Below are 24,991 nucleotides of genomic sequence, written 5' to 3' on the forward strand. Positions count from 1 at the left end.
ACCCCACAGGGACCTGCTCAGTCCCACCATGTCCACACAAAGCTGCTGTGCTGCGTGAATTTTTGTACTGTTTTGTGAGGCTGAGTCCAGTCATCCCAGAGCTCTGGGCCCTGCCAGCTGCAGCCAGGGGCTCCCTGGGACCTGCCCTGTGCTAGGGCAGCTCCAGTGCCTGCCCTACTCCCCCACTGCTGCCAGACAACGTCACCTGCTCTTCACAGGGACTTCTGCTCAGGTGCCCTTGGTGACGCTTGTGCTGTGCTGTTCCCTGTCCTTCTCAAAGGCTGTTTTTCGACGTGTGCAGCTGCTGAGACTGCCAGATAAGGCTTTCCTCTGGAATTAACCAGCAGTCTCATTACTTCCACGGGAGATTGTGGAGCCTGCACCAGCAAGCCTGGAAAGGTGACAGGGACACACGGCCACCGGGCCAGGAACAGGCACTGACAGGAAAAGGAACCCTGGGAGCACCAGGGAACATGCTCGGCTCTGGGGGACCGGGGTGTGAGGTGGGGGCCCCTGAGGGTGGCCGGGCTCCGCTGCTCGCCCAGGCAGCCGTGTAGGGTCAGCCCAGGGCTACCCGAGCTCCGGGATAACCCACGGTCAGTCACTGCCCTGTGCAGCTGCTACCTCTGTTTCAGGTTCCTCCCGTTTGCGTTTGTACATCGAGTGCTAGCCGGCAGGTTTGTTTTAAAACCATCAAACAAACACAAGCCTCACAGTGTTTCAAGCAAGAAATCGGAATTAAGATTGGCGCGATCCCCATCGGAAAAGCCTCCCGTGTGCGGCTCCGGGGAGCGCTGCAGCCGCTGCGGGTGTCGCCGGTGCCAACCCGGTGTTTCGGGGCCGTGTCGGCCGGAGCCCGTGCCCGCCGCCGTGTGTGCCGGTGCCGCTCCCGGTGCCGCTCCCGGTGCCGCTCCCGGCGCCGCCGCCCCGCCCGTTCCGCGCCGTCACTTCCGCAGCCGCGGCGCTTCCGGGTCGCGCGCGGCCCCGCGCCCGTCCCGCCGGCCCGGACCCGGAAGCGGCTGCGCGGCCCCGGCCCGGCCCCGGAGCGGCGGCGGCGACGCCGGTAAGTGCGGGGTGGGGGGGGCCGGGGCTGCCGCTCCCCGCGGCCCCGCGGGCTGCTCCGCGCCGTGACCCCCGGTGGTGCTGCCCGGGCCCGCCGCGGGACCCCCGCCCGGTGCGGTGCCCGGCCCCGGGGGGTGTCAGCCCGCCCGGGACATGGCTCGGGGCCGCCCCGCGGGGTCCGGGCCGGGAGGAGCCGGGCGAGGGGCAAACGGAGGAGCGGGTCAGACGAGCGTCCGACAGCGAGGGCAGCCGGGAGCAGGTGAGTGGGACGAGCGGCTGGAGCGGCAGAGCGGGCGCGGGCCGGGCGGGGACCCCCGCGCTGCGCTGGGAGCTCCGGGGCCCGCAGGGTCTCAGCCTGGTGCCCTCACTTCGTGGGAATCACCCCTCACACCCCCCGTGCCCCTGTCACACGCACCCTGTCCCTTCTCCTGGCTGCTCCTGCAGCCCGCAGGGGAGGGCTCTGCCTGCCCAGGTGTTCCCAGAAGGGCACTTTTGGCAGGATCGCGCCCAAATGTGTTGCTGGATGGGGCTCTCGTTCCTTCACCTGTTGGCGAGTACCATCAGTCCTGGCGTCTGCACCGCAGGAACAATGTAGTGGAGCAGGAAAGGTGTCCGGGAGACACGGCAATGAGTCGATTTCAGTGCTAGTGGAAGTTTGGTGATTGCCTAAATGGAGATGCCAGAGCCAAGCTTGGATTTCCTGACTGGGTTCTACACAATTTTAGGCGTCAGGGGGATTATCAAGTAGATGCAAGGCTGGGAATTAGACTCTCTCAGTTACGTTTCCAAATTCAGAACAGCTCCATTCACGGACACTTTTTTGGGTTAGATTAAAAATAAATTGAGATCAGCGTCTACATATAGACTTGTACAGAAATAACTGAAGCAGGGAATTAGAACCAATTTAGTACGTTTCTGTCTCAGTCATGTTTCAGGTCTCTGTTATTACACTCTTTCCTCATCTGTTTGTTGGTTAAACTGTTTCACCTAGTTGCAACAAGTAGCAAGTGTTAAAATAACAAATAACAAATGTTAAAATAACAAGTAACAGCTGCGATCTTGTGTACATTTCTTGTTGGATCAGCAAAAGCCTCAGCAGGTGAAGCAGCCTGGCACAGAGATCTGCCTTACACATTCTGTAGCAAGAATTTTGCTTCTGAAGTTGTGAGCATGAAAAGTAGACACTCGTATGGAAAGGTCAGTTATAGCAACAAATGGGACATCAAATGAACAGGATACGAGTCACAGCCCTGGGTAGGACCAGCCCATCTCCCATGTGGCAGCTCTTTTTGGAGATCACAGAATCATTGAGGCTGGGAAAGCCCTCCAAGACCATCAGGTCCAATCTTTGACCCATCCCCTCCTTGTCACCCAGCCCAGAGCACTGAGTGCCACGTCCAGTCATTCCTTGGACACTTCCAGGGATGGGGTCTCCACCACCTCCCTGGGCAGCCCCTTCCAATGCCTGACCATCCTTTCCAGGAAGAAATTCCTCCTGATGTCCACAATTCCTTCTGATGTCCAAGGGCAAATGGCACTTGCTGAGGAAGGCAGGGAGAGCTCAGGCTCTCTTCAGTTCTTGCCTTTCAGGTGCTGGGAGGGGCAGGTTTGAGCTGTGGGGTGCAGGGGTGTGGGAGCAGAGCTCTCACAGGGCTGTTGGTGTTCCCCACACCCGGGACGTGCCGTGCAGGGAACTGCTGCCTCAGCTGTGGTAGCAGCAGTTCTCGAGGGCTTTTCTGTTAGTGCCTCTGACACAGACCCCAAGCTGTGTTTTAGTATTAATTGTGTGTGTGTGTGAGCTGAGGAGCTCCATATAACTGTGGTGCCTGGCTGTTCACTGTCTGTCAGCTCAGTTTCTTATCCAAGGCAGCACAAGGGCAATCCCTGCCTTGTTGTATCTAAACCCGTTATTCTAAGCAAAACAAAGCTCCTTGAATATGTTTTGTGTGCTGTTGAAGGAGACAGATCCAAAATTAAAAGCCAGAGGAACGGCAGATTCATGTTTTGCTGGAGAAATGTGAAACTGTCTGGTTCCATTTGACATAGAGTCCCAAAGGGGCTGGAGGTCTCAGGCATTTTTAAGTAGATCCATGAGCATTTCTGAAATCAGCTTGCACCCTGTTATATTCTAAAAAAATAAGTGTCATTTTTATGGAATAAAAATGTTTTCATGCACTCAGAAGTACAATGGCAACAAACAGAAGAAAATGCAAACCCAGTAGTGTTTGTTTTGACAGGTGCTGCTGTTTAGTGCCTGAACCCCGGGTGAACCCAAGTGCACAGCAGTGTCGGGGCCCAGCGAGCCCCTCTGTGGTGCCAGTGCAGAGCTGTGCACAGGCTGTGCTGAGGATCTGTGGGCTGGCTGGACCTACAGCATGTCCCAGGCTGTGTCCCAGGTCCAGCCAAGGCAACCTCCGTGAGCCTGGAGACCCCTCTGTGTGTAAAACCCAACCAGCACAGCAGCTCTCAATACAGACAGGAAAAAGGTGAAGCTTTCTGCTTTGTTGGGTTTTTTAAGATTGAAGCTTGCATAGGTGTTTATATTTATTAGGTTTTTTAGGCTGTGGAATACCCCACTGAAAAGTGACAAAACAGAAGCTCTAGTCTAATGTTTGAGCAGTTCCAGCCTGTGCTTTCATCCTTCTGTCTGTGGGAAGGATTTATTTATCACAGAATTTTATTTATCACAGAATCCCAGAATGGTTTGGGTTGGAAGGGACCTTAAAGTCCATCTCGTTCTACCCTGTGCCATGGGCAGGGACACCTTCCACTATCCCAGGCTGCTCCAAGCCCTGTCCAACCTGGCCTTGGACTCTTCCAGGGATGGGGCAGCCACAGCTTCTCTGGGCAACCTGTGCCAGGGCCTCCCCACCCTTGCAGGGAAGAATTCCTTCCTAAAATCTAACCATGCCCTCCATGAGTTTGAAGCCATTGCTCCTTGTTGTATTACTGCAGGCCCTTGTAAATAGCCCCTCTCTGTTTTTCTTGTAGGCTCCCTTCAGGGACTGGAAGGACACAGTTAGATCACCCCTGGGCCTTCTCTTCTCCATGCTAAATAATCTCAGTTCTCTCAGCCTTTTCCCATAGGAGAGGTGCTCCATCCCTCTAATGGTCTTGGTGGCTTCTTCCAGACTCGCTCCAACAGGTTGATGTCCTTTAGGAATAAATGTTCAAGCTTAGCAAATTGGTTTTAAAGCATTTTAGGCATATGAGTGACAGCTCATGTTCCTCGTAAAAGTGCTGTTGTTGAACATGGTCCTTCCCAACTTTCCATGAAAAAGTCCTGTCAGCTTCACCCACTCCTGGACAGGGACTGCTGTTCCCCATTCCTGGAAAAGAGCCTTCATCAGGAATAAGAGTAAAGGGAAGTGGTAATGTGTTATTTAAAAGGTATTCTGTGTTTGTTACTTTAAAGTCAGAACAGTTAAGCCTCAAAAATTAACTCAAATACTCAGATATTTTTTCTGGATAGTAAATTCTCCTGTACACACGCTGTGAAATTGGGTCATGGGGGCTCGGGGGTGGTGGGTCATCCCAGTGTGACCCTGCAGCTGTGGTGTGTGTCAGGGAATGCCTGCAGCCAGCATGAAAAACCAAGCATAATCAAGGCGTTGGAAATTAAGCAAAGTGTTTGCACATATTTAGATGAGGCAAAGCCCAGGCAAGATGCTGCATCTCCGAACGGCCTCGATCCCAGCATTCAGCACAATATCCGAATGAAAAATGACAACACTTTGTCATCTGTTCAAATTGATATTGCACTCTCGGCAGTGACAGCTGAAAAGGCCCACAGGTGCCATATAAAGAGGTGACCATGTTGTCATATTTCATTTAGGCATCCCTCTGCAAAGCCATAATTACCTAATTAGGTTGTTAATTAGGAGATTAGCATTTCACTATATTGATAGAATGCTCTTTGCAGGCACGAGTCTAGATACAGATTTGTCTGCCCTAATTTATAATCTCTGCATTTTTTTATACTTATTTATTTGCTTAAAATCTTGATGCAAGATAGCTCAGGTTAGTGGAGAATCAACTTGTCCACAATCAAATGAAGATTTGACAAGATCAGGAAAGAGGAGAGCGAACACTTTCCATACATACCCCAATATTTTCTCCCCCCTCTAAAGCTGAATAATTAAAATATCAGAATTGGTGTAATTTGCATCCTGATTAATATGACAACAAAAATATAGCCAAATTCCAAGCAGTTCAGAAATACAGAGCTAATGCCAGATTGATTTACAGGTCTGGAAATGAACAAATAATTTGTTGGAAGTTGTGTGTAATGCAGTGTTTGCTCATCATAACTTCCCAATTCCAGTCTCCCTTGTGAGAGAGCCTCTTTAAATGACTGCAAATGATTATTTCCTTTCTAATGATAGGACCCAGAGTGTGAGTGACAGCTTCTCCAGATAAGTACTCACTCTTAAATGCACTTGAGCTTTTGCTGAAACATAGACTTGAATGTTCATATATTGCAGTTCACTTTCCTTTATCCTGCATGCCCACGGTCTGTCTGCGTTTGAGGGGTTGATTATTTGTGCTGCTGCAAATGCAGATAACCAGAACCATTTCTTTTGCAATTGCAGACAGAAGTTCACTGGGAAATTATTTCATATAACCTGAATCATAAATTTTGAAGTATGTTTGCGCCATCCTGCTCCTGCTTGTATGACGTTGGGGGGAAAATCAATTTTTACTTCTAATCTGCTCATCTTTTTCATTAGTTTTTAAGATCACTTTAAAGAGCTCCAGTCAAGAGGTGTTTGAGTCCAGTGACTATGGAAGCCCTTGAGTGATAAGATGACCTGTAATGGTATATAATTCTTCCAGCCTTCTGTTTTGAGTTTGTTGGTAATTATTTTGGATCCAGGTTGTGTCTTTGGAATATTTTTGTTTACCTTGAATAGGGCTTTAATTGTTTATTACTTCTTCAAGGAGGGCAGTGAATTAAAACGTATTTTCTTCTAAAAAAAAAAAAAGGAAGCTACAGCTTTGCAAAATAGGAGAGAGGAAATTTCTTCCTACTTCTCACTTCTTATTTTATAATTTAGAGAGGAAAATGTCTTGCAGGAATTGGCTTGAGAGTTTTGTGAAGAATTTAGAGCTGCTTTTAGCCATTTGAACTGAAGGATTCTTATTCCATTGAAATTGGTGGAATTTCAAAGTTGTAGCTCTTTCCTGCAGCAGAACATTTTTAGTTGCTTTGCAGTTTTCTCTGATTTTATTGTTTCTTACAGCTTGTTTAGAGGTCTGTGAGCAAATTTTGTTTGTGCTCTGTGTGATATATTTTAAAACATGAAAGGCAAAAATACCAACACTTTGTGTGGGGAAAATATTTCGTGTACTCTGAGCAGTGGTGGATGCCATGGAAAGGCGGTGCTGCCTGGGCACTGTTCCTACAGTGTCCTTCAGGTGAAGATGCCCCGGTGGCACCACACGGGTTCGGTTTCTGCCCTGGAGTCTGTGAACTCCTCACGGGTATGGGAGTGCCTGTTGGCACTAATGTCACTTTGCCAAGCAAAATCCATAGTTCTGCTGGAAAACCTGTCAGGAGCCTGCGGGTGGGAGCAGGGCTGGGAGCAGTGGGTGGCAGGGGTGGGGTCCTGCCCCAGGGCTGGCAGGTTTGGAGGTGACACACAGCCTGGGGGCAGCTGTGCAGGTGTGGGGGCAGCGACGAGACCCTCGTGCTGGGCAGCAAGAGGGAGGGGTTTTATCAAATTCAACCAAGCCAGAAAATTCATTCCAAAATAGCTGTTTTCCCAAAAGTAAGGTAAGCTGCACTCAGCATTTTTCATGCTCAAGGTCAGTGGGTTGCTCTGAGAACAGCAGTGGGCAGGGGCTGACACATGGTCGCAGTCCCCCCAGTCGTGGGTCCAGCACGGAGCGGGGTCCCCGCTGTGCCTGCTGCCGTCTGTGCTGGGTGGGAAGGATGGCAGTCGTGAGGTATGTGTTTAACTTGTCCTTTCCCCTTATCTCACACTTACCTTGGTATCTCCTTGTCACCTGAGTAGGTTAACATGCAGATATGAATACTTCGGGTGGGGTTTTGGGTGGGGAAAGTGGAAAGCGAGACAATATTTTAATAAACACAGTGCATCAAGCAAGCGGGAGGGTCACAAGAACAGTTAACATGTTGTGATGATGAAGTTGCCTCCCCAAATTCAGCTGTGTGTTTAAGGTACAATCTGTATAGCTGCAGATCCTTTTTCAAGACCTTTGTGTCACCTCCTGAGCGCGGGCTCGTTTGTTAGCTCTGAACTCCTCATTGTGTGCCGGGTTATGAATGAGGCTGATCTGCATAAAGCCCTGCTTGCCTGGCTGGGAGAGTCTGTCGCTGCCATAAATATAGCCGTGGGGTCCTGGAAGAGGAATACTGCCCATCAAAATAGTAGACTGAGATGCAGCTGTCTGATTCTGCTGCAAAGTTCCTGTGAGTCCTGGCGAGTCGTTCAGCCTCTTGATGGTGCAATTTGACATCTTTGGGGATGTTCTGTAACTGCAGAAGACTGATGGGGGGCTGTGCTCCCCAGGGGCCTTGGGGCACAGCAGGGACACAGCAATGGGACCGGGGAGAAGGTGAGAAGGCACATTCATTGCTGGGGTGTTGATCAGATAATGCACAGAAAGTCAGACATGAATAATAAAGATCAGGAAGAAAGTGAAGGGCTCTGTCCACCTGTGTGATGAATCACAGGTGTTTGCCAATCGAGACCCCAGCCTGTGTATCCTTTAGTACAGAAATACTGTTAAGGTTTTAGAGTTTTCACTTTGCTTTTTTAGTTTTTAGTGTTTGCATACAGTATGTTTGACAGCTGTCTCCAAAGTGATTTATTCAATAGTACAATATTATTTATATAAGACAAGTATTAAAAGAAATGTTTTTTTTAAAATTTATGATTAAAGAATGTATAAGTTGCTGATGCTCAGAAAGTCCCTGAATTCCATTAAATTTATCTCCTTTGTGTGGATGCCGTGATGGTGTGTGGGTGTAGGAGTGCAGAAAGGGTGTGCTGGCAGATCTCAGCAGATCTAGAAATTGATCTTGGATCTGTAATTTTGCAGAGACTGATGATGTGGAGCCTTGGAGGTGTTTGTGTAAGATTTTGCAAAACTGAACTTTGTTTCTCTGAGTTCTTTCCAATCTCTGGAGGTCACTGTTCCTCAGTGCCATTGAATCATTTATCACCAGGAAGAACCTTTAGAATTGTGTAGGTTGCAACTATTAAATCTGACATCAAAGTCTGAACTGAATTTTGGATTTTGTGGTCTGAACTTTTTTTCTGGATTTTTTTTTTAAGGGTGTTAACTGGTCAGAGAATTTCTAGTTAATATTAATTTATTGATAAATTAGTTTTAATATGTCCCTTTGAAAATTCTGAAGAGGAGGAAGAAAAGAATGTTTGTGTTAAACTTTAGAGTTTGAAACAGAACTTCTGGCACTTTCTCACCATTCAGGTTTCTGGGAAGAGCCATTGCACGTGTACAGTTGGGAAGAAGCTTGGCTGATTTAGCACATGACTGTTAATGACAGGAAGTCGGGGTGCAGAGTATAAAGGTAAAACTCTCGCATCTGCTGTTACATGTTGTTAACTCCCTCAGCAGACATTAAATCATTTCAAGTACAATAATAGTGTGGGAGGTAAATTAACTAACCATTAACAATCTTATAAATACACAATTAACATGCCAACATTTATATGACACATTGATGGGGCAGCAGTAATTTTTGATTGGGAGTTTGCAGACCTTTCCAGTGCCTGAGGCTGTTGCTTATTTAAACAAGTTTTTACCGCTTGCAGGTACGTGTGGCCTTTCCTAATCAGCCAAGTAGAAAGAATTCAGTTTCAAGAACATTCTCAATGCACATTTTGGAATAGCTGTGCACTGTGGTTGTGTCTGTGCTCTCCCAGCCACACCACACTGGTCACACTGGTCACACTGGTGCAGCATCAGGGCCTCGAGCACATCAACGATACCTTCGAGTGGGACATTTCCTTGTGGCCTCTCCCACCAGGGACAGCAAGAGACCTTTCAGGAGCAGCCCTACTTACTCTGATGGAAAGAGTCAGAAAATTAAAAATAGAGCATGGAGTCACAGCGCTGCCAAGGCTGGCAGGAGCCTCTGGGGATCCCATCCAACTCCCAGCTCCAGGCAGGGCCAGCGAGGCTCTGGGCCATGCCCAGTTGGGCTTTGAGGGTCTCCAAGGATCCTGCTGGAGTGAATTTCACTAATAGCATAATTTATTACAATGTATGGTAGCAGTAGTATATTAATAACCAGCAGCATGTCAGGTTTATTTCTCTACCATTCCTTTATTGAATTCCTTCTCGCTGCTGGGTCTGTTGTTAAATATATTACTTCTGAATTTGTCTATATTTTTTAAAGCAGAAAGGGGACAGTCTCTCAAAAAAAAAAAACCACAACAGTATTTGTGGCCAAGGGAGGAGAAAAAAAGAGTCTAAAATTCTGAAGGCTGTAAGTCTCTATTTATTGAGTGTTGTAATTAGAAGATGTCGATGCTTGCTGTGGGGAGGACACATCTAGGAATGGTGGGTTTGCAATTTACAACAAACCTTCACAATTTGCTTTTGTCATGGTTAGATGAGTGTCCAAATAAAGATTTACTTTTGCTCCCAACTGTTTAAATGCCAAAGCTGCTCTCTAGGCCTCTCTGTGTTAACACACCTTTCCATACACCTTTCCCCTTGGACGTGTACAGAGGAGATGGTGAAATGTGTTTGCTGCTCCTGGAACAAACTTGGCTGGTCCTTTCTTCCCCTTCCCTCTGTTAGAATGTGCTAGGAGAAGAGCAGGCTGCCTTTACCAGATTTTCATGGGATGTGGCTTTGTATGATTGAAACATTCCTTTTCCTGTGGTATTTTCTTTTTGCTGACAGCAGTTTTGCAAGGACAGGGGATTGTGGTGTTTCTGAGCTCAAAATCCCAAACACACACACTGAGCCCTGTAGCCAGGTTAAAGTGTTTTCTCTGGTTAGAAAAGCAGTGGGGGTTTTGAACTTCTGGAATTTACATCTAGTCTTGCCCTGTGTGTGAGCTCAGACCGAGCCCCCCTGGCCTCCTCAGGTGGAGGAGTCTCCCTTGAGCTCCACTGAACCTCCTGTGGCTCTGCTTGGATCCTGCTGGTCCTGCTGCCTGGGTTTGCTGGGCCTGCTGCTCCTGAAGCTAGTCACTGATGGACTCCCTGCTGAACAGGAGGAATTGCTTTTTTTCTTTTCAGTTTATTTTCAGCAGGTCATTTTTTGATCCAGCTCACAGCTCCACAGGCTCTGGTGCCAGCTTTGGGAGGTGGCAGAATTCCTGGAGCAGGGCCAGGCAGGGCATGGGGTTGCCCCTTTCCAGAGTTAGCCCAGGCTTGAATTAAACTGACATAACTACAAATCCACAGCTGCAGAAAATCAGATAAGAGTGTGAACGTGGTTTGGGTTTTGTGGTTTGGGGTTTTTTTCCTTTTTGCCCTCTATTTTGTTTCGTAAGGCCGCTTGAGTGTTCTGAATGAAATATTTTAGGTAAGTGGCAATTACAGTTGTTAAAGTGCTTTAGAGCTCAGGCATGTGGTATTTGGTCACAGAGCTTTCTCTGTGTTACAGCAGTTGCCCTGTGTGAAGCACCATGCAGCAGCAGATGTTCAATATTCTGCCCTGAGACACTAATCTCTTCGTGTTTGAAGTTTTTCCTGGAAATACAAAAACTGAAAAGGGTCTATAATAAGGTAGTGAAAGAGTTAGTGTGTAGAGGCAGAAGAAAATCAGTAACACAGTTATTTATGATGGGTAAAAAGAATTCCAAACCCCTTGTCTGGTTTTGTAAATTGATTAGTTGGAATGGGCAGATGTTCCTGGTGTGTATTTTCTCGCTGTCCTCCTATGTGTAGTACTTGGAGTATTTTACCTTATAGCAATTATGTGTTGTAGGGTACTGAGACCCATCTGTAGGTGTCTGTTGTGTTCTGTTGTCCTGGGACTCAGGTTTCAGGCTGTCCTCCAAGCCCACTCTTCCTTAATTGGATCTCAACAACCAGTGTAACTTAAGTAGACTGGAGCAGAATGCAAATAATTCACCCTGAGTCAGTCAGGGTTTGTGTATCCCAAATAACCTGCTGGAATCAGGGGTTTGGGCTATTTGTGTTTGGGGTTTTTTTCCTAAAATGCTGCGTGCATTATTTTTTAGGTACGAGTGTCCATGAAGCAAGATGGAGAGAAGATAGTACAGTGAAGTGGGGGACTTGTGGGCAGAATGGCTTTCCTGGACAACCCCACCATCATCCTCGCTCACATCCGGCAGTCGCACGTGACCAGCGATGACACGGGAATGTGTGAGATGGTCCTCATCGACCACGATGTCGACCTGGAGAAGTTCAACCCCTCGTCAGCATATGGGGATAATGGGTCAGAACCACAGGGGAGCAACGGGGACACTCAGGGCTATGTATATTCCCAATCAGTCGATATTACCTCAAGCTGGGACTTCGGGATCAGAAGACGATCAAACACAGGTAAGGGATGTTTGCAGCAGCATCAGCCTTTGTGTTCAGTCTCTTAGTCTGGCTCGTGTGGATAAATCAGAGCAGGACTGGCTTGGTGTCTGTCAAACTTCTTTTGTAACGTCGAGGCCCTTTTGTAGAAGGACACATAATGATTCAGTTACTTTACTGTGCTGTCACCTGAGCTTTAATTGCTGTTTTACCTATTCCTGTACAGAGGAACATTGAGTTAGTCAGTTTTATATATTAAAAAAAATCAAGTTGTAAAAGACATCAAATCTAAATCCAAAGTACACGAACAGCCTTTGATATTTCTATTGTTACTGTCTGGAGGGGTGTTAACTTTTGAACAGGATAGTTATTTTCTGAGAAAAAGTCTACCTAGTGAGGCATCAAATGTATCTGTTATAAAAGAGAGGAATGAAGTTTGATGTGAGCCAGTGAAGGGAATGATTTGTCTGTATTTTGTCTCCTGACATTTTATTTCTGAGAAAAACCTTGAGCTAGGGTTTAAGCTACCAAATTAGAAAGTTTAAGGGTGAATACCTTTGCAAAATATGCTCAGTCTGTCATGACTGGCAGAAAGCTGCCCCATCTGGTGTTTTATATCAGGGATATCCAGACTTCTACTTAGACCTGAGGAATATTATGAACAGGCATTCTGTGATGTAAAATACAGATGAGAAGGTTGGTGTAGGGTGGTCAGTACTGAGCTCTTTTTTTCTGTGTTTCAGTATATCTTTTTCCAAATGGTTTCTGCAGGTATTATAACACCACCTAGAGCTCAGAAAGCACCTCTGTGCTCTGGCTTGCCAGGGAATGTGTGCAGTGTTGGAGAGACTGAAATGCCTTTTACAAGGAGGAACTTGTCAAAAATTCCAGGAAAGCCAGGGCAGCGGAGAGTGAGATTTGGAAACAGGCTGAGTTCCAGCCCAAAGTGCCAGGAAGGCCTGATGGGAATGCAGGGTGCCAGGGTGCCAGTGCTGCCTGGGGCTGGGAGAGTTCCCTGGATGGTGGAACTCGTGAGGAAGGAGAGGCAAAGTTTGAAGTTTTATAGAATTGCTTCAAAAACATAACTCTGAAGGATTATTTTGCCAAGGGAGCAGAGCATTTGAATTATGGATTGAAACCATTTCAGGTGCCAGCTGGGGGCATATTCTAAAGTCATGGCTGAGACACTAAGGGAGAGGATTTTCTGCCTTTTCCCCTGGCATGGCAGGTGGAGACTGGTCTGTGTGAGGCGTTGGGTGTGGGAGAGCAGCAAACTCTGGGTCCTCTGGTGAGGAGGAACAAAGGCTCAGCTCATACTGACAGTTACTGAAGCCACAGGGGCATTTGGTCAGTGACATTGTTCACACCTAAAGCTTTCACTGGCTGCCTTAAATAATTCACATTTCTAGTAGGTGCTGATCATTCCTTCTGGTTTGGTGTTGCTGTAGCACAGTCCCACAGTACATGGTTGTCTGTGGTCAGCTGTAGGTGGAAGAAGAGGATGGAGTCAGTGAAGATGGTGACTGTGCTTAAGTACATTTGTTTTGACAAGGGGTGAAAATATCAAACAGGGTACAAATAAGCCTTATTCTTCCTTCTAGTGTGCAGTTTTTCCTTTATCCCTTGTTTACATGTTGATCTAACAGATCTTTTATGATGGCCTGTTTGGAAAGAAAGGCTTTTGGAAGGTAATTTTGAGTTACATCTGGACAAGAACTGAAAAAATGTGGGTTTTTTTTCTTTATATCTTTATATTTTTCTTTATATATATGAAATATCTATGCTACAACAGTGTTTTCCCAATATTTAAACTTATGAGGAGACATACTTTTCTTATTTCTTTAAGAGGAAGCTACCTAGAGGTATTCAGGTTATCATATCATGTTGACTTAAATGGGAGATACTTATCAAAGTTCCCATTTGTGTTTGTACCTTAAACTGCCTGTTACAGCTGTTAAACCTCAAAGGAGTATTTTTTCTCAGTTCCCTGGTTGAGAGTTTTTATGGGGGCAAAAAAACCCCTATTTTTGTGTCCACAATTCAGTTTAAAGACTTAAATGTAAAAGAATAACAACAGAAGGGATAGAAAATATTTATTAATTTTTTCTAATTGCTGGAAGGGCTCAAATTGTATCTAAAAATCATCAGAGTAATTTAGCATTTTAGAATCTCTTCTGCAAACCCATTTTAGTTAATGAATTATCTCAATACATCAAAATTGCTAACATATCCAGCAAATTGTTTCCTTCAGGGGTCAGCATTGTTAGTTCTACTTTCCAGCCTAATCTGCTTATTTTGAGTGGACACTTGGTGACACCAGTGCTCATCTTGGGGTCATTGTCTTGGCTGGCCTCCATCAGGTTTGTTCCCCAAGGAAGCTCTTGCTGTTAACAAGAAGGTGATTGAAGTTGTTGTCTGGTACTGTGGGCTGCAAGTTCTTTGGTGTCAGAACTATTTGGGGCTTTTCTTCCAACCATATTTTGAAGATGGAGTCAAAATATATGTAAAGAAATATTATATTCATTTTAGGATTTGACTAATGTTGTGAAGATACAAATCATTTATTTTACTACCTATAAACTGTTTCAGCCCACTGAAGAAAAAGCTGTGCTAATTTATATCGCTTTGACATTTTATAATTTTCATGATTTTTAGATAAAGGATTTTATATTTAAAACTTTAATAGTCTAGTCTGAGTTCATTTATCTTTAATTTTTGAAACGGGTAGAGTAATTCATAACAGTAATTTTATTCCTGTAATGTAATATTCACTTCAGTTCATTTGTGCATTAAAATTCCTTTAAGACCGTTATTAATGATTTATATAATGAAATGTCATATTAATCACAGAAGTTTTCACATTTTATTATTCTCTTCCATGTTAATACTATCTTTATGATCTCTATTAATGTTTTATATCCTCTAATTTCAATTATAAATCAAGAACATTTTCATGTTTTTGTTGGTATTTGCTTTTCAGGGGTGCCACCTTTAAAATTTTATGACTTTTTCCCCTACATATGCAGTATAAAACATCTTTATTCATATAAAGGTAGTTAATTATGTCTTTGTTTATAGTAAACTTTCATTGACAAACTTATAGTTGTAATATTTCTTTTCAAGCTCAGAGACTAGAACGTCTGCGGAAAGAGAGACAAAATCAAATAAAATGCAAAAACGTTCAATGGAAAGACAGAAATACTTCTTGCTCAGGTAAAAGAAAAGGTCTTCTATTTTGCTACTGGTTTTATTTCTGCCTTCAGTGGGTGCCACGTGTGCAGTGTGTAGTTTTCCCTGAAGCTTTCCAAGCACAGGAGATCCCAGTTCCTGGGGTGTTCTCCGGGGGCTGGCACTGGGACCAGGACGTTCCACAGTGTTAACAAAGGAAAGGGAAGGAGAAAGTGTTTGAAACCCAGTTTGGTCTGAAGTACTTGGAGTGGCTGCTTTGGCTCTGGCACTCTGAGGTGTAACCCCGGGGTTTGTGCTCCCTCTCATCCCTCACATCATCTGCTGGCCCAGGGAGGGGACCTGGGGGTGGCAGAGCCCTCGGTGTCACCTGGCAGTGAGGGGACAGGACTCTGCTCCAGGGGCAGTGCTTGGCAGGTGTCAGCATTCCAAGTGCAGGATCAGCATCTCCGGGTGGCTTTCCAGCCATTCCCAGTGGTGTTGGTGCACAGGGTGCGATGAAGGATTTTGTGGAGTTTATTTCTATGGAATATTTTTGTAGTTACTTTTTCAGATAGGGTGAAAATCCGTAGAAATAACGAGTGTATATATGATCTACTTAAATGCAAGCATAGTAAATGCTGCCTTAGCTTATCTGGCCTTTCCTTGGTAAAACTATTATCAGTGATTTCTCAAAAAATATTCGATTCTTTTTTTTTAATTATATAATTAAGTATTTGTGACTGGATGTTCTACATAGTTTAAACTGTAATATATGAAATTAAAAATCTGTCTGAATTCTCCTATTTTAGAGCTCAGGCTAGTCTCTATTTCTGTTGTGTTTGACACACATTGAAACCTTTGTATGGTCTGTCATGCCTACTTCTTTCAAAATTTGTGTATATCTTAATGAGGTCCCTCTATAATCTCCTTTTTTTGCCTAAATCCTCATATCTCCCTGGCTGTCATTTGCAGAACCTTCTCCAGCACTATAATATCTTTTTCAGAGGAGTGAACAAAGCTGCTCACATGAGCAGCACAGTTGCACTAATCCTTAATTCAGTGTTCAGCTGTGGTGGATACCCCTGTTAATGCATTCTGAAATGTTTTTGCCTTTCTCCTTCTGTGAGCAGAGTTGTAGGTTTTAAAGGTTAATCTACCATAACCTCCAACTCTTTGCTCAATATTTTATAGCATTTGCCCAATGATGATGCAATTCTCTCTTTCCCTCTATCCTGGTTGCTGTCCCTGCACACTGACCTGACTCACACTCAGGTTCCTGCAGAGTCTTTGCCCCTCGTGTCATCCCATTCCTGTGGGCTTCTCCATCACATCTCATTCCTTTATGTGCTGCCCTGCAGACAGACATCATCTGGCCCCAGCAGTGAGAGTTGTCCCCTCTGAGGCATGTGCTGGGGTTGCAGTGCCTGCCTGCTGCAGAACAGATTTAAATAAAAAAATAAGTTATGTAGAAACTCCAGGCACTCGGGGTCTGTTGGCAGAGCAGATTGTCCTTCCCTGCTTAGCCACTGAGATCTGCATGAACAACAACACTGCAGGAAGAGGGCTGGAGAAAGAGGAGCCCTAAAGGGTATTCACTGCAGCTTCCTCTTCACCATGTGTGTGTGAGAGAGGCATTGTCCACTTGGCTCCTTGAGTTTGGGGTTATGGAAAAATACGTGTGAAAACAACAGACAGAGCTGTTCTCAGAGGGGAGATGTGGCTGTGACCGAGTTCACCTGTGCTTTAGGCAGAGTTGAGCCTGTGGTTGACAGTGTGCAAACCAAAAGGATGCTGTTATGTCATGTGTCACTTGTTGTGGGGATGCCTCACTGTAGGGAGAAAGTCTCACAAGCATTCTTGCTCTCCTACAGTGGGGTGTGTGGCCATCATTGGAGCCATCTGGCAACTGAGTATTTTTTGTGATTCCTATTTCTTATTACTGTGTTCAGAAACAAAAGTACCCAAACCGGGGTTAAGGGAAGTGAGAGACCAGTAATTTTGTATGTGGTAATGAGGAGGAAAAAAGACTATTTATCTACTGCTCCTGTGTTTGCCTGTGCCATGAGACAGGCTGACTGTTGTGCCAGGGTGGGTGAGAAGGATAAGGTGGCAGTGGTGTGTGGATTGGAAAAGAAAGCCTCCGTGCCTTTGGAGTTGGTCAGGGGGGTTATCACATCCAGGGACATTTCAGGGAGGGTGACTGTTCTGCTGTGCCCCAGATCCTGTCACCTTCCCGTGCATCAGTTTTTCAGTAAAACAGAAAGAATGTTTTGGCTTCATGCAGTGAAGAGATCAAACCGTGTCAGTAAAGAATCTGGGTCCTGAATCACAGAATAGCTGGAGCTGGAAGGGATCTCTGGAGATCAGCCAGTCCAACACCCTGGAAGGCAGAGTCACCAGAGCAGGTGACACAGGAAGGTGTGCAGATGGGTTTGGAATGTCTCCGGAGAGGGAGACTCCACACCCTCCCTGGGCACCTGTTCCAGCTCTGCCACCCTCCAGGGAAAGAAGTTCTTCCTCATGTTGAGGTGGAACTTCCTGTGGTTTAGTTTGTGGCCTTTTCTCCTTGTCCTGTTGCTGGGCACCACCAAAAAGAGTCTGGCACCATCCTCTTGAAATGTAAACCAAATACAGATATGCATGCAAAGGTTACTCCTTTTTATAAAGCACTGTGTATTTTCAGATGAAAGGCATTGCATTTATATCTGACGTAGGTTCATTTCAGAGCATATAAAATGCAAATTAACAGTGTATCGAGGGAATCTTTCCAAAGCCTTGCACTCAGCCTGTACAGAGTAGCTCCTGTAGCCAACACACTCACCAAAGCTGGAAATTCCATATAGCATAGACTGAAATTTCCTTAGAGACAGAAGATAAAAAGCTTGCTTTTACACTTGAACCAGTAAAACAATGCATTATAATGGGTTCCAAGGTCCTTTCCAAATGCCCAAAAAATATCAGTTGAAGATAATACTCCAGCATAATGATAATTGAGATTTAAAAAAAAAACCAAAACAAAACAAATAGGTATTAGAGCTTGTTACCAAAAAACCCCAACCCAACAGGGTAAAAGTGGCCACATTTAAAGGGATTAAATAAAGCTTTTTTGGTTAATTGCAGCCTCTCACAAGCCCGTTGGGGATCTCTCAGTGCCAGTATTTAGCACCTCTGCCAACTGCCTGAATTTTCAGGCAATCTGCTGATAAAAATAAACTGAGCTTTTGAGTAGTTATCATTTGACAACTCTAAGAAATAAACCAACTCCCTGCAGACCAATTCCCAGGTCATTCCACCTTGGGAGCGGGTCCCTTCCAACTCCACGTGTTCTGTGGTTTCCCTGGAGCAGCAGGATGAAAATCTGTGAGCTGTGAGGGAATCCAAGTGCAGGAGGGTCGGGCTGGGCGAGCTGGTGTTGGTTCTCAGGCAGTGATTGATGGAGGTTGGGGGCTCTTGGTTCCTGGAGCAGATGTAGGAAACCTTGTCCAGGTTCAGTCCCAGTCCCTTGCAGATGAGACCTGCTGGTACTGATGTGCTGAACCACCCCAGGCTCTGTCCTGATTTTAGAGTGGCCATGTAACATAAGAAGCCCTAATTTTTAGGGTTTTTTGAAAGTATGCCTGTAAATTTGGAATTAAGTTGTTGCTGGAAATTCAACTTGTCCAAGAATTTTATGAGCCTTCACAGACCACACAAAAAACTCATGAACTCACATCCCCTTTGTTTTTAGAAAGCTTTTTTTGGTTTTATTGTTCAGACTGCTGGTCTGGAATGGTGGTTTCAGGTTTGATAAGGGGAGGCCATATCCAATCTACCATGAGAAGTAAAATCTGCAGAAATGGTTGGTTTGGCTGAGGTGCAGTGCCCAGCCTGGTGCTGGCAGCACAGTGACATTATAGTGCATTGTGGGGCAGTGTGATCCTGTCCTGTGGTGTGGCCAATGTCACATGTTACAGGCCCAGTTTGAACTGCTTTTGCCTGGTGTGTTATAGATGTGTCAGCAGTTCTTTTCCAGAGTATTTCCTATTCATTTAGGAAGAGGTAGGCAAGCAGAAAGACAAGGAATGTGTCATTCTCTTGATTTTTATCTTGACTCAAATGGAACTTATACTGGTCTGTTCTATTCTCTGTATGGGAAAAATTCATCTTTTCCTCAACCTAAACAATAGCATTGTTCAAACTTCTTAATGGTTTCATATCTTTGGGCTATGAAAGAATGGTGGTAGATCCTGCCCTGCTGAAGCATTTGTTGTTTTATATATTTTATTTTGTGCTCCCTTTTATGATATTATCTCTCTGTGGTAAGAGCAGCCTCTGTGCATCCCCTCATGCAGCGCCTCTAATCTCTTTTCTGATCTGCAGCCGAGGAGCTGAGCTCCCTGTTTGAAAAAAAGAATTTCCGAGTGAGATCCCCGTGCTCTGGGAAGCAATCCATCCTGTCTGTGCGGCTGGAGCAGTGCCCACTGCAGCTCAACAACCCCTTCAACGAGTACTCAAAATTCGACGGCAAGGTCAGTGGCCCGGGTGGTTTGATCTCAGGTCCAGGGCCCCCTGCCCTGACAGTGCCAGGCCTGGGGCAGTGCCCTGTGCACTGACTTGTGCAAACTCTAATTAGGCTTCATAGCAGCCCATCAGGTATTGCAGGTGGTTATCTGGGACTGTGCAAATGTAACAGCTCCAGGTTTGGTGGGACCATTTCTCCCCTTTCCATTACAAAATTCTGGCCTTAGCATTAGGCTTCCTTGCCTTGCTGTTCCCTTCTCCAGCAGGTTAGTGAGGTGCACCTTTAGTGTGGCAGAGTCATGGGACATCTCTCTACAGCTGATGGTGAGACCCTTGTATAAATGGTTGGTTATTTGGCATTTAAACAAACCTGTTCTGGCTATCCACATCAGAGCACTTGCTGGATATTCCATGATTTGTGTCTTCATCCTCAAAGTGCTCCAGTGAGAGTGGGAAAAGCCTCTGTCTATTTTGAGGGTGGAAAACTGAAGCATCAATAGGTCACTGTCTGGGGCAGAAGGAAGCACTAATCGATGTGTTTCTGCACGAGAGCTCATTTGTGTAACACGGGGAGGAGATGGGCTGTAAACCTGGTAGGTCAGTTCATTCCTTGGCCACATCCAGTTCAGGAGATGGGTCTGATATCACTCAGTAGTGGATAAGTATCTTCCCTGTACTCCATATTGTGAAATATTTTTCTCTGTCATCAGCTCCAGAAACTGAAATATAAACGTTGGTGTGATGGATCAGTGTCGTATTGTTACAAAACAATTATAAATACTGCACAGATCTGTTTTCTGCTGGATTTGTTTGTGGAATCTCCTGTGGGAGGATGAAGTTTGAGCTTCATTACCATTGTGATGGAAGAATTTTATATTCTGTTGAATATTCTTGAGGTGGAAAGTCAGATCTGTAATTCCGCTGGAATATCTAGGAGCATCTGGAATATTTGGGAAATGGTAACCTTTGAACTATGAAGTCCATGTAGCAAAAGGTCCTCTATTGTGATTTTGTACTTATTAGCATATAGCAGTTAGTGCTGACTAAGGTTTTCACAATTCCTGGCCACACTGGTGGGTGAGAGCAGCACTCTCATGCTGACAGCAATGAGAGACTGTTTTTCTAAACTCCAGTTTTGCTGTTCTTGTGCCACAAAATTTCAGTTGGGCAAGCATTTAATTGTACTTCCAGCAGGTGTGCACAGAGGAAGTAAAAATAAAATACTTCTGTATTAAGAGAATTCTATTGTAATTCAGTCATGTCCAAGTCTTGTTTCTTGGAAACCTGAGGAATTTTGAGGCATTTTTCCTTCTCTCTTTGGCAGTCCAAGCTAATTTGTACTGTGTTAATAGAAATTGTAGTTGACTATAATGAACACCTTAATTTTCCTGTATTCAAATCAGATACTTTTAGCAGGTGTTTAGTCCATTGGAAGGGAGTTGCAATCTACATGTTAGTTTGAGATATTAATGAGATACCTCAATGTCACTCAATTTGTGATCTACAAATCAAAATACCTTCTCCACGTTCCAAAATACTTGAATGGGCATTTTGTTGGAGTATAATCTCACTGTAGTGATTTTCACACCATAGTTTATATTACTCTGGTTAAGTGTGTCAATAGTTTGCTTACAAAATTTATTTGCTATACTTCTGTATGTATTGTCTAATTTAAATACCTGGTTGATCATCTGAGATAGAGAAGAAACATAGTACAATTGTGAGTTATTTTACTTCAGTTCTGCAGTATTTTCAGACATTAATACAGAACCAAAAACATTGAGATTTTAAAAATTATTTTTAATGGAATATTGTAGGTCTCATATTTATTTTTATTGATAGTAGATGAGCAGTTTTTCACAGAAATACAATTCTTTCAGGGAATAGTCCATGACTTATTTACATAATTAACAGAGCTACATATCTCTGGGGGAAATGATCCATAATTGGGGAGAGGCGGGGGGGGTGAGGAGGGGCTGGGGGCCTAATTAAACATGTCTTAAAAACACCCTACTTAATTATGTATTTACTCAGGGGATCACAGTGGCTCTGAAATCTTTACAGCTGTAAGCAGGCCCTTGGTTTATGCACAGTTGGGTTTGGTAGTGCAGGTTCCAGGGTGTTCAGTAACTCTCATTTTTGGTGTGTGGGTGAAGCAGGAGCAGAGCTCAGTGTTGCTGTGTCCAGCTCTTTGTCCCTGTCTGTGCTCCTCGTGCTGGCTGGTTCCACTGCTTTCACTTACCACTAACTCGGGTCCCTGACTGACCTGAAGTAGAGCAAACCCTCCTCAGGGGCCTTCCTCCCTGCCCCCCAACATCTGATGAGTTGTTTTCAGCTTTCCAGTTCAAATCAGAACACCCTGTGAGCTGTGATAGCAACCAGGACAGTGTAGTCAGTGCTTACATCCTGCAGGTGTTTTCTGCCAGATTTAGTGTCTTTTTCATAACCACTTCTGTGATTTTATGAAATAGTAAAATTTTAAAGCACTCTAATTTCTTCCTGTCCTGATCAGTTCATCCATTATCAAAACAGTAGAGAATATTTCTTATGAAATGCAACTACAATGGAGGCATTCTAAGCAGCTCAAAAATTCACACAATTTGCCTCACCACTACTCAGGACAGATCTGTGGATTCCTGTACGTTGTAAAACTTCAGCTCTTAACTAAAGCCATACATAGAGTAAATAACAAAAGCCACAGTAAAATAAAAAAGCACACAGTAACTACTCTTCACTCTTTCTTCAAGTTTTTCCTTAAAATAGTTAAAGTAAACCTCAGCCCTGGACCTGTTTGCATGTTTTGTAAAGCACATGGGTTGTACATCTTGGTTAATAAATCCTGTAAACTCTTTCTAGGAATATTGTATGAAAAGAACCTTTAATTCTTTAAAATTTCTACTTTCATGGCTAGTTGCAAATGGAGTTGGAAGAAAGTCTGGCTTTTCTGAACTTATGGAGTTCTGTAGGTTTGCTTGACTACTGGAGATAATTTAAAAAAAAAAATTGGTCCATGTAATTTTTGACTGGACAGATGCTAAAAATCCTGTTGTGAGGAATGTATTGCTACAAGGTTTCTGGTGGCTAATTTTGGTAATGGGTTAAAAACCAACAATTTCTCTTGTAGCAACTGTTTTAAAAATGATGCTGTAGCAAGCATGGGGGAAGGGATAATTCATGAGTGCTAATTGCTAGGCTGTTAATTTTCGTAAGTGTTGATAGAAGCAGTTCCTTAAATTAAACTTTGTTTAAAATGTATCAGGGGAAATATTCCACAATGTCGGGCCCGAAGTGAAAATTAATATGAATGCTGTGGCAATTAACACGTACTGGTTAATAGCTTTTAGCAGCATTTTGGGATGATAGTCCTTAAATACATTTTTGCATGCTGCTCTTGTTTCAGTCTTGTTTGACTGTATGCTGCATAATCATGAACAAATGTTTTGCACAATCCCCAGTATTAAATAGTTTTACTCAAAGAAAGTAGATAAAGAACTTAAGAAGAAGCAATACTGCTTTAATTAATATGGAAAATGTGTAAAATAATTAATCCAGGATTAAGATCTCTGTGTGGAAAAAAAGCATTTTTTTATTTAAATGTTTTGCCCCTAAGCTGAGTTGAATGATCCTCATTTGAATCTGAAATAAGTTTGCATAGGGGTTGTTTTTAAAGCATTGGCTTATTCTGCCAGTTGTAGTAGTTTAAATACCACCTGCACTCTAGTAAGACACTTGATATAAAGATTTTTATAGTGTTATCACTCGTGTAATATAATATATATGTTAATGTATGTGATATAAAAATGCAGGTTCAATATTTGGAATCATGGAATCATTAAGGTTTGAAAAGACCTTTAAGATCATCATGTCCAGCCATCAGCCCAGCACCACCTCCATGCTCACCACTGACCCGTGTCCCCAAGTGCCACATCCTTTAAACCCCTCCAGGGACGGGGGTTCCACCGCAGCCCGGGGCAGCTGTGCCAGTGCTTTACAACCCTTTCTAGAAGAATTTGTTTCTAACCTAAACCTCCTGTGGTGCAACTTGAGACCCTTTCCTCTCATCCTGTTACTGGTTGCCTGGGAGAAGATACCAGTCCCCCCCTGCTCTCCCCTCCTCTCAGACAGTTGCAGGGGGCACTGAGGTTTCCCTGAGCCTTGTCTCCTCAGGCCGACCCTGGATTTGTGCAGGGAAGCTCCTGCAGTGGCTGTGCTGGGCAGTGGTGCTGAGCCCCCCTGTGCCCTGGGCCACGGGGGGAGGAGATTTGTGTTCTACTGAAATCGAAGCAGTCCTTCCCCTTGGTTTTTGGTTGCATTTCATCTGGATTTCAGTTTGCTGGAGTGTCCTCAGGGAGCTGCCGGAGCTCCAGCAGCGGCTCTGCCCGGTGTGGAGCCGGGTCACTGTGCTGCTTTGTGTGGTCAGTGCACTGCTTCAGCAGGGTCAGTGTGCAGCCCCCTGTGGTCACTGCGCAGCCCCCTGTGGTCACTGTGCAGCCCCCCGTGGTCACTGTGCAGCCCCCCGTGGTCACTGTGCAGCCCCCCGTGGTCACTGTGCAGCCCCCCGTGGTCACTGTGCAGCCCCCCGTGGTCACTGCGCAGCCCCCCGTGGTCACTGCGCAGCCCCCCGTGGTCACTGTGCAGCCCCCTGTGGTCACTGTGCTGCTTTGTGTGGTCACTGTGCCTCTGTGCAGCCGTCTGGCAGCAGAGGACAATGGGCAGGACCAGGGGTGCCAGTCAGGGTGAGCAGCCTCAGAGTGGGTTTTTGTGAACAGAGGCTGCTGCTTTTGCTCAGCCCAGTTTAAGGTCTTCACTGCAGGTGTCCAGGCACGTGTGATGGGATCTGCTTTCCCTTTGGTGCCTGGCAGCTCCCTGGGGCAGTTCTCACCCAGCTGGGGAAGTGGGGAGGTGAATCTCCCCTAACACCGGGACTCTCGGCTCTGGTGACATGTGTCACTCATGATGTGGGGTTTCAGAACTCCTTCTTGTGTGTAGCATCACGTGCTCTGCTGTACAGGGGTGATTGCAGTAATGCTTTTGTTAAGCTGAAGATTCTTAGCTGAAAAGTTGCCACTGTCTAAAGTAAATCATCTTTCATAATACATGGTTAGCACGAGTCGTGCTGATGGCTGAGGTGCAGTTCAGAGAAGACCCCTCTCTTGGGAATGCCAGGTTGGTTCTGTCAAAGCTGTGATCATTTTGGTTCCTGATCAGTCACTTAACTGTTCCTTTGCCCCTGCATATTCTGTGGGGTTTGCTGGGCAGAGAGAAGCCCCTTTGAGGGACCAGTTAAATGCTGAAATGGAAGTTAAGAGCACGGAGCCCTCGGTTTCCATCCAGGGATTAAAATACATTAAAATTGACGTGGGAGTCACTCCTGCCCTCTCTGGCCTCACTGCTGGCTCTCTGTTGCTGGGATTGCAATGCCCTCCCCAGCCTGCATCCCTGTGGTACCAGGTGATATATATGGAAGGGGGATCTGGCTCTGGTCCTGGCTAATTGCAGTCTTTGCAGTCACTGAGCTGAGGCAGCATTCCTACTGTAATTGTGCTTTCCAAAGGATTTCATTGTCCTGTGAAACCTGTGCCCAGGCATTCCCATGTCAGGATGTGGTATCAGTGCCACCACACCTCTGTACACTGAAATTCTGGGTAAGATAGACTTGGAAGTAAGTTTTGAAGGTGTGTGAAGTATGCCAGTATGGAGCAAAGAATAAACGGACTTGTTATGTGTGCATTTAGGTGCAATTCATTTTAATTGTCCTGATG

At 45.1% G+C, this 24,991-nt stretch overlaps 1 protein-coding gene across 3 annotated transcripts in view; it reads left to right on the plus strand.

Moving 5' to 3' along the window:
- Positions 1-944: 944 nt before the first annotated feature.
- Positions 945-24,991, plus strand: part of MAPKAP1 (MAPK associated protein 1) — an 89,819-nt gene continuing 65,772 nt past the window's right edge. Inside the window, exons 1-5 of one of the 3 annotated variants that reach the window (XM_051807549.1) lie at positions 1,048-1,063; positions 8,524-8,623; positions 11,258-11,582; positions 14,685-14,774; positions 19,089-19,237. In XM_051807549.1, coding sequence (XP_051663509.1) covers positions 11,324-11,582; positions 14,685-14,774; positions 19,089-19,237 — 498 coding nt within the window. In that variant the 5' untranslated portion in view covers positions 1,048-1,063; positions 8,524-8,623; positions 11,258-11,323. Of the gene's footprint in view, positions 1,064-1,140; positions 1,322-8,523; positions 8,624-11,257; positions 11,583-14,684; positions 14,775-19,088; positions 19,238-24,991 lie in introns of those variants that run through there. The other 2 variants (XM_051807548.1, XM_051807550.1) reach the window with 2 other exon arrangements.

This window comes from Manacus candei, unplaced genomic scaffold, assembly GCF_025592945.1.
Source record: "Manacus candei isolate 608988 ecotype Guabito, Panama unplaced genomic scaffold, ASM2559294v1 h1tg000071l, whole genome shotgun sequence".
NCBI classification, from domain to species: domain Eukaryota; kingdom Metazoa; phylum Chordata; class Aves; order Passeriformes; family Pipridae; genus Manacus; species Manacus candei.